The 14737-nt window shown below is 41.9% G+C and overlaps 1 protein-coding gene across 11 annotated transcripts in view; it reads right to left on the minus strand.

The window, feature by feature from the left end:
- NCOR2 (nuclear receptor corepressor 2) overlaps positions 1–14737 on the minus strand; it is a 1084598-nt gene that overhangs the window by 188838 nt on the left and 881023 nt on the right. For all 11 annotated transcript variants that reach the window (XM_069215021.1, XM_069215023.1, XM_069215022.1 and 8 more), the window contains 3 exons: positions 7091–7255; positions 3997–4136; positions 1355–1460 (listed from right to left, as the gene is read on the minus strand). In XM_069215021.1, the coding sequence (XP_069071122.1) occupies positions 1355–1460; positions 3997–4136; positions 7091–7255 (411 nt within the window). The remainder of the gene's footprint in view (positions 1–1354; positions 1461–3996; positions 4137–7090; positions 7256–14737) is intronic.

Below are 14737 nucleotides of genomic sequence, written 5' to 3' on the forward strand. Positions count from 1 at the left end.
TAAATCACTGGCTTACTCCTGGTTTTCAGGAGTACTGCAAAAGTAATTTACACCTACTCATAGCAAAATCTTATGTGAACTGGGCCTTGTGCTGCTAATATCTCACTTCCTTATACAAAAGTACAAATGTTTATTATTTAAACAATTCTACCCCATTTTCACATGAACTCCCATCCCTGGAATCCTTTTTTGTATGAGACACTACTTAACTCAGTTATCACACCTGAGAACAAGAAACTGTCGTCGGATGCTCACAGCATCTTTCTTCTCCTCAAGCCTCTTACACTCAAGAGCATAAGCTCAGTGGCATGCTTAAAAACAAACAAAGGAACCTTTGAACTTCAGGATTATCATTTCAGACCTGATGACTTTGAATTGAAAAAAAAAAACAGTTTATTGTTTTGCACCAACACTGATAGCAGCTCAGTAACCTGCAAAACAAAGGAGTTTCTATCTCTTTAAAGAAAGGATAAGAATAATGGGCTGCTACACTATTAACGTAAATAATGATTTGAGTTTTTTACGTAGTTACTATGTCTGCATGGGGTGGCTCTGGGGCAGTCCTACACAATGTTCTGTTCTCAGAGTTAGGATACTCCAAGGAGCAGGTTATTCTCAGAGATAAGGCCGAAATTATGTAAGTTCAAGTTTACTATCACATGCCATGCACATCACAGTAATGTCCAATGTTTTGTTTTTATTAGAGGTGTTTGTGAGAAATAGTGATTATTTTGGCAGTTCTGAGGAGCTTTCTTTATCCTTCATCTTGCATCTTATTCACAGTCAACATCCACCATGCCTGGGTCACACACAAGACCACGATATATAGTACATGATGACTATTGGGACACAGTGTGGAGTGGCCATAACTAAGCAAGTTTGCTTTCATTCATATAATCAATAATACATTTGCAGTTGTACAGGCATTCACAAACAAGTTGCAGCAAAAACATGTAAAATTTGGTGTAAGGGCATCTTCTAGCTACTTTTACAAAGCAGACCTATAGTCCTCCCCCTTGTGTGGCCACAGTTAGTGAAAAACAGTCAACACATTATCAACTGACAGTGAATGATGATCTAAACTCTTCTGAAGAAGGTATAACGCTCAAACACATCACCCTTAACACCAGAAGAACACACGTTAAAAATTCAACGGCCCAAAGAGCAACTCACCACCACTATTCAAAACAAAAGAACAAAGAACACTGAACAGGTGCCACATTTTTTTTTTTTGAAAGATTCTCAGTATTTGTGTGCATTCTACTCACCATGGCAAAGTCTGAATGAACTAGGTCTGGCATTAACGGTGGAGAAGTAAAGATTAATAATCAATTATGTTAATCAGTAGCCTTACCCAGTTTTTTGGGATCCATGATCAATGGCAGCCCCATAGTGATCGACCCCACGGGGACTTTTGCATGTTCCGAACTGTAAGGCGCATGAAGCTGCATAGGCACGCCCTGAGAACAACAAAAAAATGCTTTTCATTTAACAACAAAATGAAAAAAATCACAATGGGAATTAAAAGCAACATAAGTGAAGGCCTTAATCTTGACACAGAATTTCACAAAGCTTCGCGGACAGCAGTAGTCTCTTCCACATCAGTAAATAAAATTGTCAGTTTTTGGAGAATTAAGATCACAGTGGAAATTAACAACCTAACCAGCTCCATCCCTAACACAAATGTTTCACCTTTGACTAGGTTCTGAGGTGATGGCACTCCGAATACTGCAATTTAACTGTGGTTTAAAAACGAAATACTTTTACAAAACTTAAACAATTGTGGTGGCTGCTAAGCTGATAGAACACTAAGAGGAAGGTACGGTAGTCAAGGGGTCTCTTATCTCTGTACTGAACCAATAATCAGCCTAATCTAATGGATCATACGTATTTTACTCTAGTGTGCTGATTGTCTGACTTACACCACTGGTAGACATTTACCAACAAATCTTTCTCAGCAGATGGAAGACCATCTGGTCTTTCACCCCCACCTTGTCGTTCCTTGAAAAGAAGTTTGGAATCAATAAGAAGACAATCTGGTTCTTCTAGGGATAACCACAGAAGTTAGTGGAAATATTCATGCAAGGGTGGAGCGCCTTAGAAGTGATGGGATGGCTTTAGACTGCAGCAATGCTGGCTGGTTGGTGAACATTACAGAAGTTTAACTTTTTGTGGGAATTCCACATGGAAAAAGAGCTGCAGAAGAGAATCTATGAGTTGAATCAATTTTATCACCAAAGACGATCTGAAATTTGATGCCACTAAGAAGGATGCCACCCAGTGAGAAGCCTATGCCAACTACAACACAGTTCTGTTAGGGCTTAGTGTGGAGACCTGTGATTGGGTTAAACTTGGCATCACAAAAGGGCATTATTTTTTGCTAGCAATGAGGTGAAGGTTTAAGAGGGAGTAAATCTTTTGGAATAAATGGTCTGTCTAAGTTTTCGGGCCAGAATCTCACTGAAGTCGGCTATTCTCAAGCCAAAGTAAGATTTCAGAAGGCGGTAAGGGTGGGGACTTGGAATATTCCATTACATTGCATCTTTAAGACACTACATAGGCAACTATCATATCCATGTGACACAACACCCCTTATAAGTGGCTGTGATGTTTTAATGGTTATTAGACAAAGGCAGCGTCACTCCATGAGCTACAAAACTGATTTAGTCAGTTTGTAAGCACCAATATCATGCAAGATATGCACTGTAAGACTTGTTATGCACAGTCCTTCATGTCTGGCCCTGAACTCACCTTCCAAAAAATGAAACTGTAGCAGAACAGATGTGGTAGGTAATTAAGCATCCCTTCTATGCCTAATGTTCAATGGAAATTGGGAATGGGGATTTGCAGTAAAAATAGGACAGTTAGAAGTGTGCTTGATGTAAGGTACCAGCTCTTTAATAAAGTGGATATGCCGGTGCCAGCCCCTTCACTGGGAATGATCTACAAAAAGTAGAGAATCTGAAGGAATACAAATTCAGCAAAATCCTTAATCCACTTCTTGATGCACTGCATCCTCTATCCAGCTTCCATCAAAATGCATAAATTGCTGAAGGGACTCAGGAAGTGTGGAACACAGGGTTCATTTAGAGTCGCCATGTGAGTAACATTTGACAATTCACTCACACTTCATGCTTAGCCTTTGACAAGGGTACATTCTCCCTTGGTGCATCACCCACATCGTCACAGGTTGCGGATGACCAGATAGAAATCTTGTGAAGGCACTCAGGAAAGTCCTGATGAAGCACAGGGCAGTGTGAGAATGCATTCAGTTATGGTGCACTTAAGATGAGTGTGCAAAATATGGTACGGATAAGATGACTCAATTCAACTATTTTTACACTGAAGCAACACTAGGAGTAGAATGATCCGCTGATAATGTGATATTCTTAACACGATTCACATCTGGTCTTACACTAGGCAGTCACTATATGAAATGGAGCACTGACCATCATGAATACAGGATTATCCTTTCAAGTAAAGGCATTTTTATGTGCACTTTTAAGTTACAAGAACTGGACTGACCCGCTTGGGCTTGTAACAGTTTTTATTTTCAAACAGCCTCTGGCCCAGGTCTGAAGACCTAGTTAAATATTCGCGGAAGGGGCGTTAAATTTACAAAATTAGCTTTAGACAACTTTCAGAAGCTTGTTTTTAAACTTTGCAAACATTGTTAACGGAACCGCAGTTGGTGAAATACAAATAAAAAGTTGAAAAATACATCGAACGGTAGGTTTGTGCTAGAAAAAAAGTCATTTTTTTGCAAGAAATTTCAGGTGAAACTTTGCAAACAGAACAGACTTCACAACTTTGCAGGCAAAATGTTAATTTCGTGGGCCCTTAATCAGCACCTAGTTGTAAATGTTTTACCTACCCATACTTGGACTATGGCACCATGGTACGTACTCCCGTTCTACACACACAAAATGTCAGTGTCCTAACCCAGGTCAATACCATCCTTTCACAGCGTGACCACAACATGACCACCACACTTACCTGGGATATGGACCCCATGGGCCTTTCGAGGACCGTAGGATGCTTGGTGGATGAGATAAGAGGAGGAGGATTGGAGATGCCACACATTCGGGGGGCCCCGGATCGGGCGCTCTCGTGCAGATTTAAGGGCATTGGGTGACCTGTAGAAGGCAGAGCATATTATTCTACTCTTTAAACGAACAGGTTAATGCACAATTCAAAAACTACAACAGAGGCAGGGCTGCATATAAACCCACTTTTCACCTACTCCTAACAAAAGAGAAGTTGTTTATCTAAAAGAAGTCATTAGAACACCCCAGTCACCTCCCAAAGGAAATCCCAGATCACAATTCCAAAGTTCAAAGTTAAGAGTGAAAGCAATTGTTAACCAGACAGTTAAATATCTAATGACACCACATTGGTTTGTCCTATGGAAGCATTTTTAGAATACACAATTGTACCTGGGGGAACCGAAAAAATACTACTGGCTAAATTGTCTTATTCTATAGTAATCACACTTGTAGGCTTTGCAGTCCTTCAAATGCCGCATTTCCCACTGGGGGAAAGCCTTCCTCCACTTTGCAAGGTACTCAACATAACTTTTTTTTTTTTTTTTTAAGGATACCCTCCAGTCTCCCCCCTCCAAGTTCTCACATTAAATCAACCAGAGCATGACAGGCATCAGCCCTCATTTCACCAGGACCACTGAGCCCTGAGGACATCTTACAAACATGCTGACCCTTTGTGTACAGTACCTCACATGACAGACTGGATGTCTGTGATGCTGTGGTATCTCCCTGCTCAGGTACACTTGTTGGACCACTGCTACATAAACCACTTAAGGATGACTCTTGGGGGCAGGAGAAGAAACTAACATATCATGGGACACGGAGTGTGAAGCCAGCAATTTCATCGACAGTGTAAGGCACCAGAGCTCAGGCCCATCACATACGCTACATCCCTGGCCAATGCTGCTTTGAATGAAACGCATAATTAGGACAGCTCAGGACAGGTTTCTTGTTCTCTTAAGAGACGAATATGTTCACTGTGCCTTATTAATCTCTTACAAAATATCTGCTCCACCATCTGTAAAATGTGGCAGCCTCTACTGATCAGACGTTAATGACAGACTGCGCCTCCCCGTCGCTCAGAACACTGCAATGGCAACATCTCAAATGCAATTCTCTTTGTATGTCCATACGCTGCCTATCGATGCAGTCATCTTTTTATAACTGATAAATGAATGTGTGCTAGCGTTTTAGACAGTCCTACTCTGCACGCCATCTGCAGACTGCGATTCGTCTGTATCAAGAAGATTAGAACTGGAGAACATGGCTTCTTGATGAAAGCAGCCAAAGATTTGGAACAAATTCCCACCTCAGAAACCACAGAAAAATGACCTTGACTTTAGATGCTTATTTAAGATATGTACATCTGTGTAAGCTGGCTACCCCAGTCTGCATCTTCGGAGGCAGAAAATAGACCATCACTTGAAAAACCGGTGCTTTCCTACAGTGTTTTACGATTTCCTCCAGTGGAATTTGCAAACCTTGAGTCCAAGAGCGCTCGACATTTAAACAGAGTTGTTCAACTGCAGAGCTAGGCTCTGCTGAAATGGGGTACATCCAAAGCGAACCCCGCAATACAGCTAGTTGACAACTGTTATAGAGAGTACAAGCAATGTTATAATTGATGGCATCTCATTTATTATTTAGGGGTAAAAAAAAAATTACCCGCAGGACTAAATGAGGCTGATGCCTTTTGGTTCTCCCTTGTAAAATGTGACTGTTCCTTCATGTAGTGTGCAGCGCAACTTGTTTAAGACCAGGTGACTGTCCGCAGGATGACTTAATACCAACCTGACGTCTCGCTGCCACTGGTAAAGCCTGGACACCCGAAAAGGAGAAACACCAATGAATGGAGGACCATTTCAAAATATAACAGAATGCAGCTTTTTAGTTCATTAGGGCTTTCTGCTGGTGCCCCAAGTGGAATAAATACTGGCACTTTGGTCTACAGAAACTAATTTGCCTGGTGTTTGAGGAGATTCAGAAGCCCATCCGCCCTGAGGGATGGTTGCAGACCTTGAACTCTGGAACACTGCTGTGACCTGCCATGAAAAGACTAACTAAAGGCACGGCAGACATTTTGCAAGAAGGATGCCTCTATGGTAAGAGTTGTCAAGGAACCCAGAGAATTGTGACGTGGCTGGATTCCACAACATGCACTTGCATGTCGTTCCAAGCTTCTGAAGCTGCAGGGAGCCTTTTCTTGCCAGCATCTTGGGTGAACCAGCACCATCACCAACTTGCTCATTACCCTTTGTAGTTTGCTGCTGCCCCTACAAACGCCCAGAGGGATAAAGAGATTTCTCCTCTGCAGCCCTAGTCCTGAGGTTGTGCCCTGTTAGTTTTGGCCGGCTAATCTGTTTCCGGAACCATTTGACTCATCTATCTAACCCTTACAGTTCTGGAGCTGTTGACATTTTTAGAAGCAACAGGCCCCTGACCCTCAATTTCAGTTCCAGTAAACATTTTACGAGACTATATGTACTATCTTTTTACAGAACCTGGAAGGGCTGTCGTGAAGCACACTCCGCAGCAAACACCTATCCACGTGCGTGTTGTGCAATCACTGTGTAAATGGGGCGAGTTCTGTCAGCTCAGGTTAACCAAACAGCATTTGTATTCAATATTTTCCTTATGAAAATTTAATAAGAGAGATCCAGGTCTTGCAAGCGCTTGTTCGTATAACAAGACTAGGGTGCACAGGCCAATTAAGTGAATAATTTAACACAAAGGCAGGAGTAAGCTGGTGCAATCGTCGATTCAATGCAACGGTAACTGTCTAGGTGCCTGGGACACAATTACAAGCTTCACATGCTGCACATTCGAGTAACACCTGAGAAGAAGGTTTCACCTACCCACCACCCCCTTCCTTTTCTCTTTGCAGACCGGGGGGGAGGGACCTAGACAGCACCAGAAAATAATCATTAAAGGAACCCAACAGGCATTTCGCCATATTTATCCCCCACCCCAGAAAATTCCTCAAGATGATGATTTGCAATGGCAACCCAAGGGCCTCCCCCACTCCCTGGTGCAGACCACCTGCTCACCTGGTAGGCTGTACTGGTAGAGATGAGGCTCCGGCTGGGAGGGGCCCCGCAGGACATCTCGAGGCGGCGCTTGGTACGGCAGCACCGAGGGCCACGAGGAGAGGGGTAGCTGCTCCCCGCTTGGCTTCTGCCCCTCAGACACCGGAGGGAAGGATGCTGGCTTGTCTGGAGAAAAAAAACAAAAGCAGAGACAGCGCTCAGGTGAAGCGGACTCCCAGAAAGAAACAATACTGGTGTAATCTGACGACAGCGGGGATATTCAACGAGGCAAGAGCCTGTGAGAGCAGGAACCATATTTATTTCAAGGAAGCAGAAGAGAAACAAAGGGAGAAGACAGGATTACAGTGATACGACACACTCATTGGGACAACATTGTTTCAATCTTAAGGCTCAATAAAATGCACAGGAGTAAATGGTTCATGGGTCATCTAGGAATTTAAGCATCAAAGATCAGCTGCTGAGGAAGAAAGCAGCCACCCAAGGGCAGACACAGCCAGCACTTGTTTTCCACTAAGGATCTGTTGTTCTAAGGATTAACTGAAAATATATGTGCAAAAGAACTAGATTGAGCCACACGCCAGAATAAAGGGTGCATGCATTGACAAGAGATGGGTTTTTAGGAGCAAAGATGGATCACTTAGAATGTTTTTAATTTTAATTTCTAAATTGTATATATGTTTTAATGAACATTGTTCATGCTTATGCTTTAATGCAACCTCATGCTTAACACTGTGCACTACGAACAGGGCCACTAGAATTATACGATTGTGCGGCTGCTGCGATTTTTGCATAATTATGGATTTGCCACATAATCCATCACCTGCCGCATAATCTTAAAATTTTAACAAAAAATATGTTTCTATCTCAAATGTTTTAAAAATTAGTAAAAGTGCAGCGACGTATTGCCGCGGAGTAAAAGGCCCTTTGCAAAGATAGACTTGTCACCGTTTTGTTGCTTACTGCTATACTTGGGTATTAAAATGCTACTAATGAGGTGCAACCAATGCCCAGACAGTATTCCCAAGTTCAAAAGTGACATAATAGTTAAGTAATACTAATACAAAATGTGCTGAATTATGCTGCATAATTTACTCAAGCCTTCCGCATAACTTGGCTATCTCCTGTTGCATAATTCCAGTGGCTTTGACTATGAACAATAAAAAAAAAATTTTAAAAAATCAGACTGGATATCTCGTTCTACGCAAGTGCTGAGTTTCATTTTTAAAGACCTCGTGTGGACCACATTAAAAGCCTACAGTGGGCTTACAGCCTGCCCATAGCTTACTGCTGGTTGGCTTTTCTTTATCACACTTGGTCCTTTTTAATCACTGGTTGCTCCTCTCTCTTGTGTTTGGCCCTCCCATGGAGCAAAGCTTCTTTACCATCTCTTTGATTGAGGTCTTGTACCGTTCCACTGCTCGCATTTAGGGAATTACTTTTTTCTTTTGTTTTAAGCACTCAATGAGTGCAAGTGTTTTCTTGCTCTCTGTTGTATGGTGCTTCTCTCCTTTATACCCGCCCCCTGGATTGTCTTTTTTGCTTCATCTTCCCCCAGTTGCTCTCTCCCTTGTGTGCTGATTCTGCAATTCAAAACCCACCACACACGTTTTGTGTTGATCCCTGCTTAACTGACCTGGTCCATTGTTAGTCCCACTTCAGCCTTTTTATTAATATATCCCCCCAAACTAAAGCTTGTCTGTTACTTTCTCTCACCCTGCCCCTCCATTGCTCCCCCAACCCTGAGGTCCTTAAAAGAAAACACAATTTGAATTATTTTTGGACTGCCCAGCCATTTGGTCCGGCACTGAAACGCTTTAAAAAACAAAAAGTGCTTTTACAGAAGTAAGATTAGAGATTTTTCTTTATTTACCACCCCCAAGTGGCGACTGCCATCTTAGATTGATAAGTACATTTAGAAAAGCATCTTTAATGCAATAGGTCTTGCATTTGCTTGCGTTAGAGCTATTGGCATTGTAAATGCATAATTGTACTTTTCTTGTCACGTAAATTGGTCAACCGTGCCACATAATTTGGTCCTCTAAGCCACATAATTCCAGTGGCCCTGCATATAACGAATGCACTCTACTTGTAATCACTTAGTGCAGTGCCACCTCCTGCCCCCTTTTCCTGTCCCCTATTTGTTGACATTGTAGTGCTGTTGTCTATAACAAGATGGCAATAAAGAAATTTTAAAAAAGCATACACAGATGCCAAGTTAAAAAAATATGTTGCTGCAGTGAACAGTCTCTTCGTTATTGGTGTCTGCTATTCAGTTGTAACAGGAGAGCAACTATAGTGAAACAAGCTATTTTTCGAGATTATGCTACGAAAAATAGTAACATATTACTTCCAATTCAAAGCAAACCACTGAAAATAAATAAATTATATAAAAAAAAACTCATACACATCTCTTAGCATACACCATAAAGCATCATGATGAGTGCATGCTCATGCGCCCATTTTCATCACTGCCCTCTTTTTTTCCTTTTTGCTTATGCTGCAAATGTTCAGCAAAAAGCATTGGCAAAGCCAGTAGGTCAAAAAGGTGCAATCTATTGGCTTTGCGGATGCTTGATGAAGAAGTTCAAAAGTCAAGAAACACATTTGGCTCTTCCTGCTGTGTTCATCAAAACACCATATTGTTAGGCTCTAGGCAACTAACAGAGGAGAAAAAATAGAGAAAAAAGGCTTTGATCAAAACTCCCAAAAAGAAAACCAGTGTCAATCTGCAGAGCGGACAAAAGAGGACTGATGTCTCAACAGATGAGTATGACAACCTCAAAACTGTGGGTGGAGCTAATTTCTTTTTTGGTCTGAGGTTAGCCAAGAACTTTTGATCTTACAAAAATTATAATTATAACATTCTTACAAATCAGCCAGTCCTCTTTAGCCATTGGTCTGCTACTGTGTCAGTCACATTCTTCTTGTGTCTACTTCAGCATACACTGTGAGGCAATGGTCAGCCCACTTCAGAGGCTGGCTATCTTCTTAATCAGTGACTGCAAGCCATTCTTTCGCAGAGGCCACCCACACACAAAGTAGTTCTTTTCAGGGCCAGGCACTACTACGGCAGTGTGTGCTTTGTGATCCAATACAGAGGTTGCTTTTAGGCAAAGGCTCACCCAAAATAAAGTTTTACAAAAGCCATGATAAAATAAAACAAGCACTGGCAAAGCCAAAAGGCTGGTAGTCTTGACTGGAGTAATGGAGGGGTGGAGGAGGAAAGAAATCCAGAAGTGTTAATTGGGAGTATTTCCTTAATTTACTCAACCCAAAGGCTTGTGATGAGTAAAGGGGGATGGAGGAGGGAAGAGTATGTGGAAGGGTTAGGGAGAGCATAGTAGCAGGGTGAGATAAATGCGGGAGAATTTAGTAGGGTTGTGTGGGAGGTCACGGTAGTAGAGTGAGGTTTGGTGAGTTAGATGTGGAAGCGGAGGGAAGAGTTTAGGCAGAGTTATTTAGGAGATGAAAGTAGTAGAAAGGATTTGGGATGAGTCAGAGTGAGAATGGAGGATAGTTTGATAGAGACAGGACATATGATGATGGGTAGATAAGTGTGATAAGATGAGAGCAGGAATTCATAGATATCTAGTATAACAACCCACCCAGGAGCCATGCAATGATCCACGAACATGCCAAGCACAGAAACAACATATACACATACATACATATATATATATATATACACACACACACACACACACACACACATGAATACACACACATATGCATATACAATACATATTTAGAACCATGGGTAAAATATGCTTAGTCAAACAGGTTTAAAGAGTGTGTGTGTGTATTTTATTGTTTTGACATAGTAGCGATACATATTTTCTATAGAAACTATACATAACTAGAAATATGCACATAATCTGAAAAACATATTTATCAACATAGGCATATGCAATTCATAGTTGTTTGAATATGGTGGTTATGAAGGAAAGAGCCAACTCTTGAGTAATTTTCTGAAGACAAGAAAGTTATCTGTGGCTCTTATAGTTGGGGGTAATGAATTCCATAGTTTGGCTGCGTGAACGGAGAAGGATGTACCACCTATAGTCTTTTTCTTCTATGGTGGTGTTCTACTGCGGGGTGCCAATCTTGATCTAACTAACAAACTCTCATATCCGTGGCTCAAATTAACTCATAATAATACTAAAACTGTACTCATTATTTCCCGATACTAATCCATCACTAATTCTTGTTGGGTTCCAGAGTACCGTGCTACTCACCGAAAAGCGCTTCGACGCCTCATCAAGGGTAGTAAGCGCTATATAATGAAAATGTCACTTACCCAGTGTACATCTGTTCGTGGCATCAGTCGCAGTAGATTCGCATGTTCTGCATGAGCTCGCCATCTGGTGTTGGGCCGGAGTGTTACAAGTTGTTTTTCTTCGAAGAAGTCTTTCGAGTCACGGGACCGAGTGACTCCTCCTTTTGTCTCCATTGCGCATGGGCGTCGACTCCATCTTCGATTGTTTTTCCCCCGCAGAGGGTGAGGTAGGAGTTGAATTGTAGTAATAGTGCCCATGCAATGGAGTGACTAAGTATGCACCTATTTAAGGTTGAGATGATACATATATAAATAATTGAATGTAACTTCCAAACTGCTACAGGCTCCCGGGGAGGCGGGTGGGCACATGCGAATCTACTGCGACTGATGCCACGAACAGATGTACACTGGGTAAGTGACATTTTCAGTTCGATGGCATCTGTCGCTGTAGATACGCATGTTCTGCATAGACTAGTAAGCAGTTATTTCCCCCAAAGCGGTGGATCAGCCTGTAGGAGTGGAAGTAGTTTGAAATAATGTCCTTAATACGGCTTGACCTACTGTGGCTTGTTGTGCGGATAACACGTCTACACAGTAGTGCTTGGTGAATGTGTGAGGCGTAGACCATGTGGCTGCCTTACATATTTCTTGCATTGGGATGTTTCCTAGAAAGGCCATGGTAGCACCTTTCTTTCTGGTTGAGTGTGCCCTTGGTGTAATGGGCAGCTGTCGTTTAGCTTTAAGGTAGCAGATTTGGATGCATTTAACTATCCATCTGGCTATACCTTGTTTTGAAATTGGGTTTCCTGCGTGAGGTTTTTGAAATGCAATAAAGAGTTGTTTAGTCTTTCTGATGTTTTTTGTTCTGTCAATGTAATACATTAATGCTCTTTTGACATCTAATGTATGTAGTGCCCTTTCAGCTACGGTATCTGGCTGTGGAAAGAACACTGGAAGTTCCACTGTTTGATTTAGATGGAACGGTGAAATAACCTTTGGCAAAAATTTAGGATTGGTCCTTAGGACGACTTTATTTTTGTGTAGTTGTATAAAAGGTTCCTGTATAGTAAACGCCTGAATCTCGCTTACTCTTCTTAGGGAAGTAATGGCGATGAGAAAAGCCACCTTCCAGGTTAGGAACTGTATGTCGCAGGAGTGCATGGGTTCAAAAGGTGGACCCATAAGTCTAGTTAGGACAACATTTAGGTTCCATGAAGGAACAGGTAGTGTTCTTGGTGGTATAATTCTCCTAAGGCCCTCCATGAATGCTTTAATGACTAGTATTTTATATAGGGAAGTTGAATAGGTAGTTTGCAGGTATGCAGATATTGCTGCAAGGTGAATCTTAATGGAAGAGAAAGCTAGGTTAGATTTTTGTAAGTGAAGCAAGTAACCCACTACTTGTTCTGGAGTTGTGTGTAATCGTTGTATTTGATTAATATGGCAGTAGCAAACAAACCTCTTCCATTTACTTGCATAGCAGTGCCTGGTGGATGGCCTTCTTGCTTGTTTTATGACTTCCATACATTCTTGGGTAAGTTGTAAGTGCCCGAATTCTAGGATTTCAGGAGCCAGATTGCTAGATTCAGCGATGCTGGATTTGGGTGTCTGATCTTTTGGTTGTGCTGTGTCAACAGATCTGGCCTGTTGGGCAATTTGATGCAGGGTACCACTGATAGGTCTAGCAGCGTTGTGTACCAGGGTTGCCTTGCCCAAGTTGGTGCTATCAATATGAGTTTGAGTTTGCTTTGACTGAGTTTGTTTACCAGGTAAGGAAGGAGAGGGAGAGGAGGAAAAGCGTAAGCAAATATCCCTGACCAGTTCATCCATAGGGCATTGCCTTGGGATTGTTTGTGTGGGTATCTGGATGCGAAGTTTTGGCATTTTGCGTTCTCCCTTGTTGCAAACAAGTCTATCTGAGGTGTTCCCCAGAGTTTGAAATAAGTGTTCAGAATTTGGGGGTGAATTTCCCATTCGTGGACCTGTTGGTGATCTCGAGAGAGATTGTCTGCGAGTTGGTTTTGTATCCCTGGTATAAACTGTGCAATTAGGCGAATTTGGTTGTGAATTGCCCAATGCCAAATTTTTTGTGCTAGCAGGCTTAACTGCGTGGAGTGCGTCCCCCCCTGCTTGTTTAGATAATACATTGTTGTCATGTTGTCTGTTTTGACGAGAATGTATTTGTGAACTATTATTGGTTGGAAAGCTTTTAGTGCTTGAAAAACTGCTAGAAGTTCTAGGTGATTGATATGCAGTTTTGTTTGATGTACGTTCCATTGTCCTTGTATGCTGTGTTGATCGAGGTGTGCTCCCCACCCTGTCATGGAAGCATCTGTTGTTATTACGTATTGTGGCACTGGGTCTTGGAAAGGCCGCCCCTTGTTTAAATTTATGTTGTTCCACCACAGAAGCGAGAGGTAAGTTTGGCGGTCTATTAACACCAGATCTAGAAGGTGACCCTGTGCTTGAGACCACTGTGATGCTAGGCATTGTTGTAAGGGCCTCATGTGCAGTCTTGCGTTTGGGACAATGGCTATGCATGATGACATCATGCCTAGGAGTTGTAATACCATCTTTGCTTGTATCTTTTGTGTTGGATACATGCGTTGTATGATGGTGTTGAAATTTTGAATTCTTTGTGGACTTGGAGTGGCTACTCCTTTTGATGTGTCTATTATGGCTCCCAGGTATTGTTGTACCTTGCGTGGCAGAATTTTGGATTTTGTGAAATTGACGGTGAACCCTAGTTTGAAGAGGGTTTGTATGATATGATTTGTGTGATTTGAGCACTCTATTAACGAATGGGCCTTGATTAGCCAGTCGTCTAGATATGGGAACACATGTATCTGCTGCCTTCTTATGTGTGCTGCGACTACCGCTAGACATTTGGTAAAGACTCTTGGTGCGGTTGTTAATCCGAAAGGCAGTACCTTGAATTGGTAATGTATTCCTTTGAATACAAACCTTAGGTATTTCCTGTGCGATGGGTGTATTGGTATATGGAAATAAGCATCCTTGAGGTCTAAAGTTGCCATGTAGTCGTGCAGCTTTAGCAATGGCAATACTTCTTGTAGTGTGACCATGTGGAAGTGGTCTGATTTGATGAAAGTGTTCACTACTCTGAGGTCTAGGATTGGTCTCAGTGTTTTGTCCTTCTTTGGTATCAGAAAGTACAGTGAGTAAACTCCTGTGTTTATTTGTGTGTTTGGCACTAATTCGATTGCATTTTTTTGCAATAGTGCCTGCACTTCTATCTCCAGGAGATTGGAATGGTGTGTTGTTAAATTTTGTGCTTTGGGTGGTATGTTTGGAGGGAATTGTAGAAATTCTATGCAATAACCATGTTGGATAATTGCTAGAACCCAAGTGTC

This window comes from Pleurodeles waltl, chromosome 11 (assembly GCF_031143425.1).
Source record: "Pleurodeles waltl isolate 20211129_DDA chromosome 11, aPleWal1.hap1.20221129, whole genome shotgun sequence".
NCBI classification, from domain to species: domain Eukaryota; kingdom Metazoa; phylum Chordata; class Amphibia; order Caudata; family Salamandridae; genus Pleurodeles; species Pleurodeles waltl.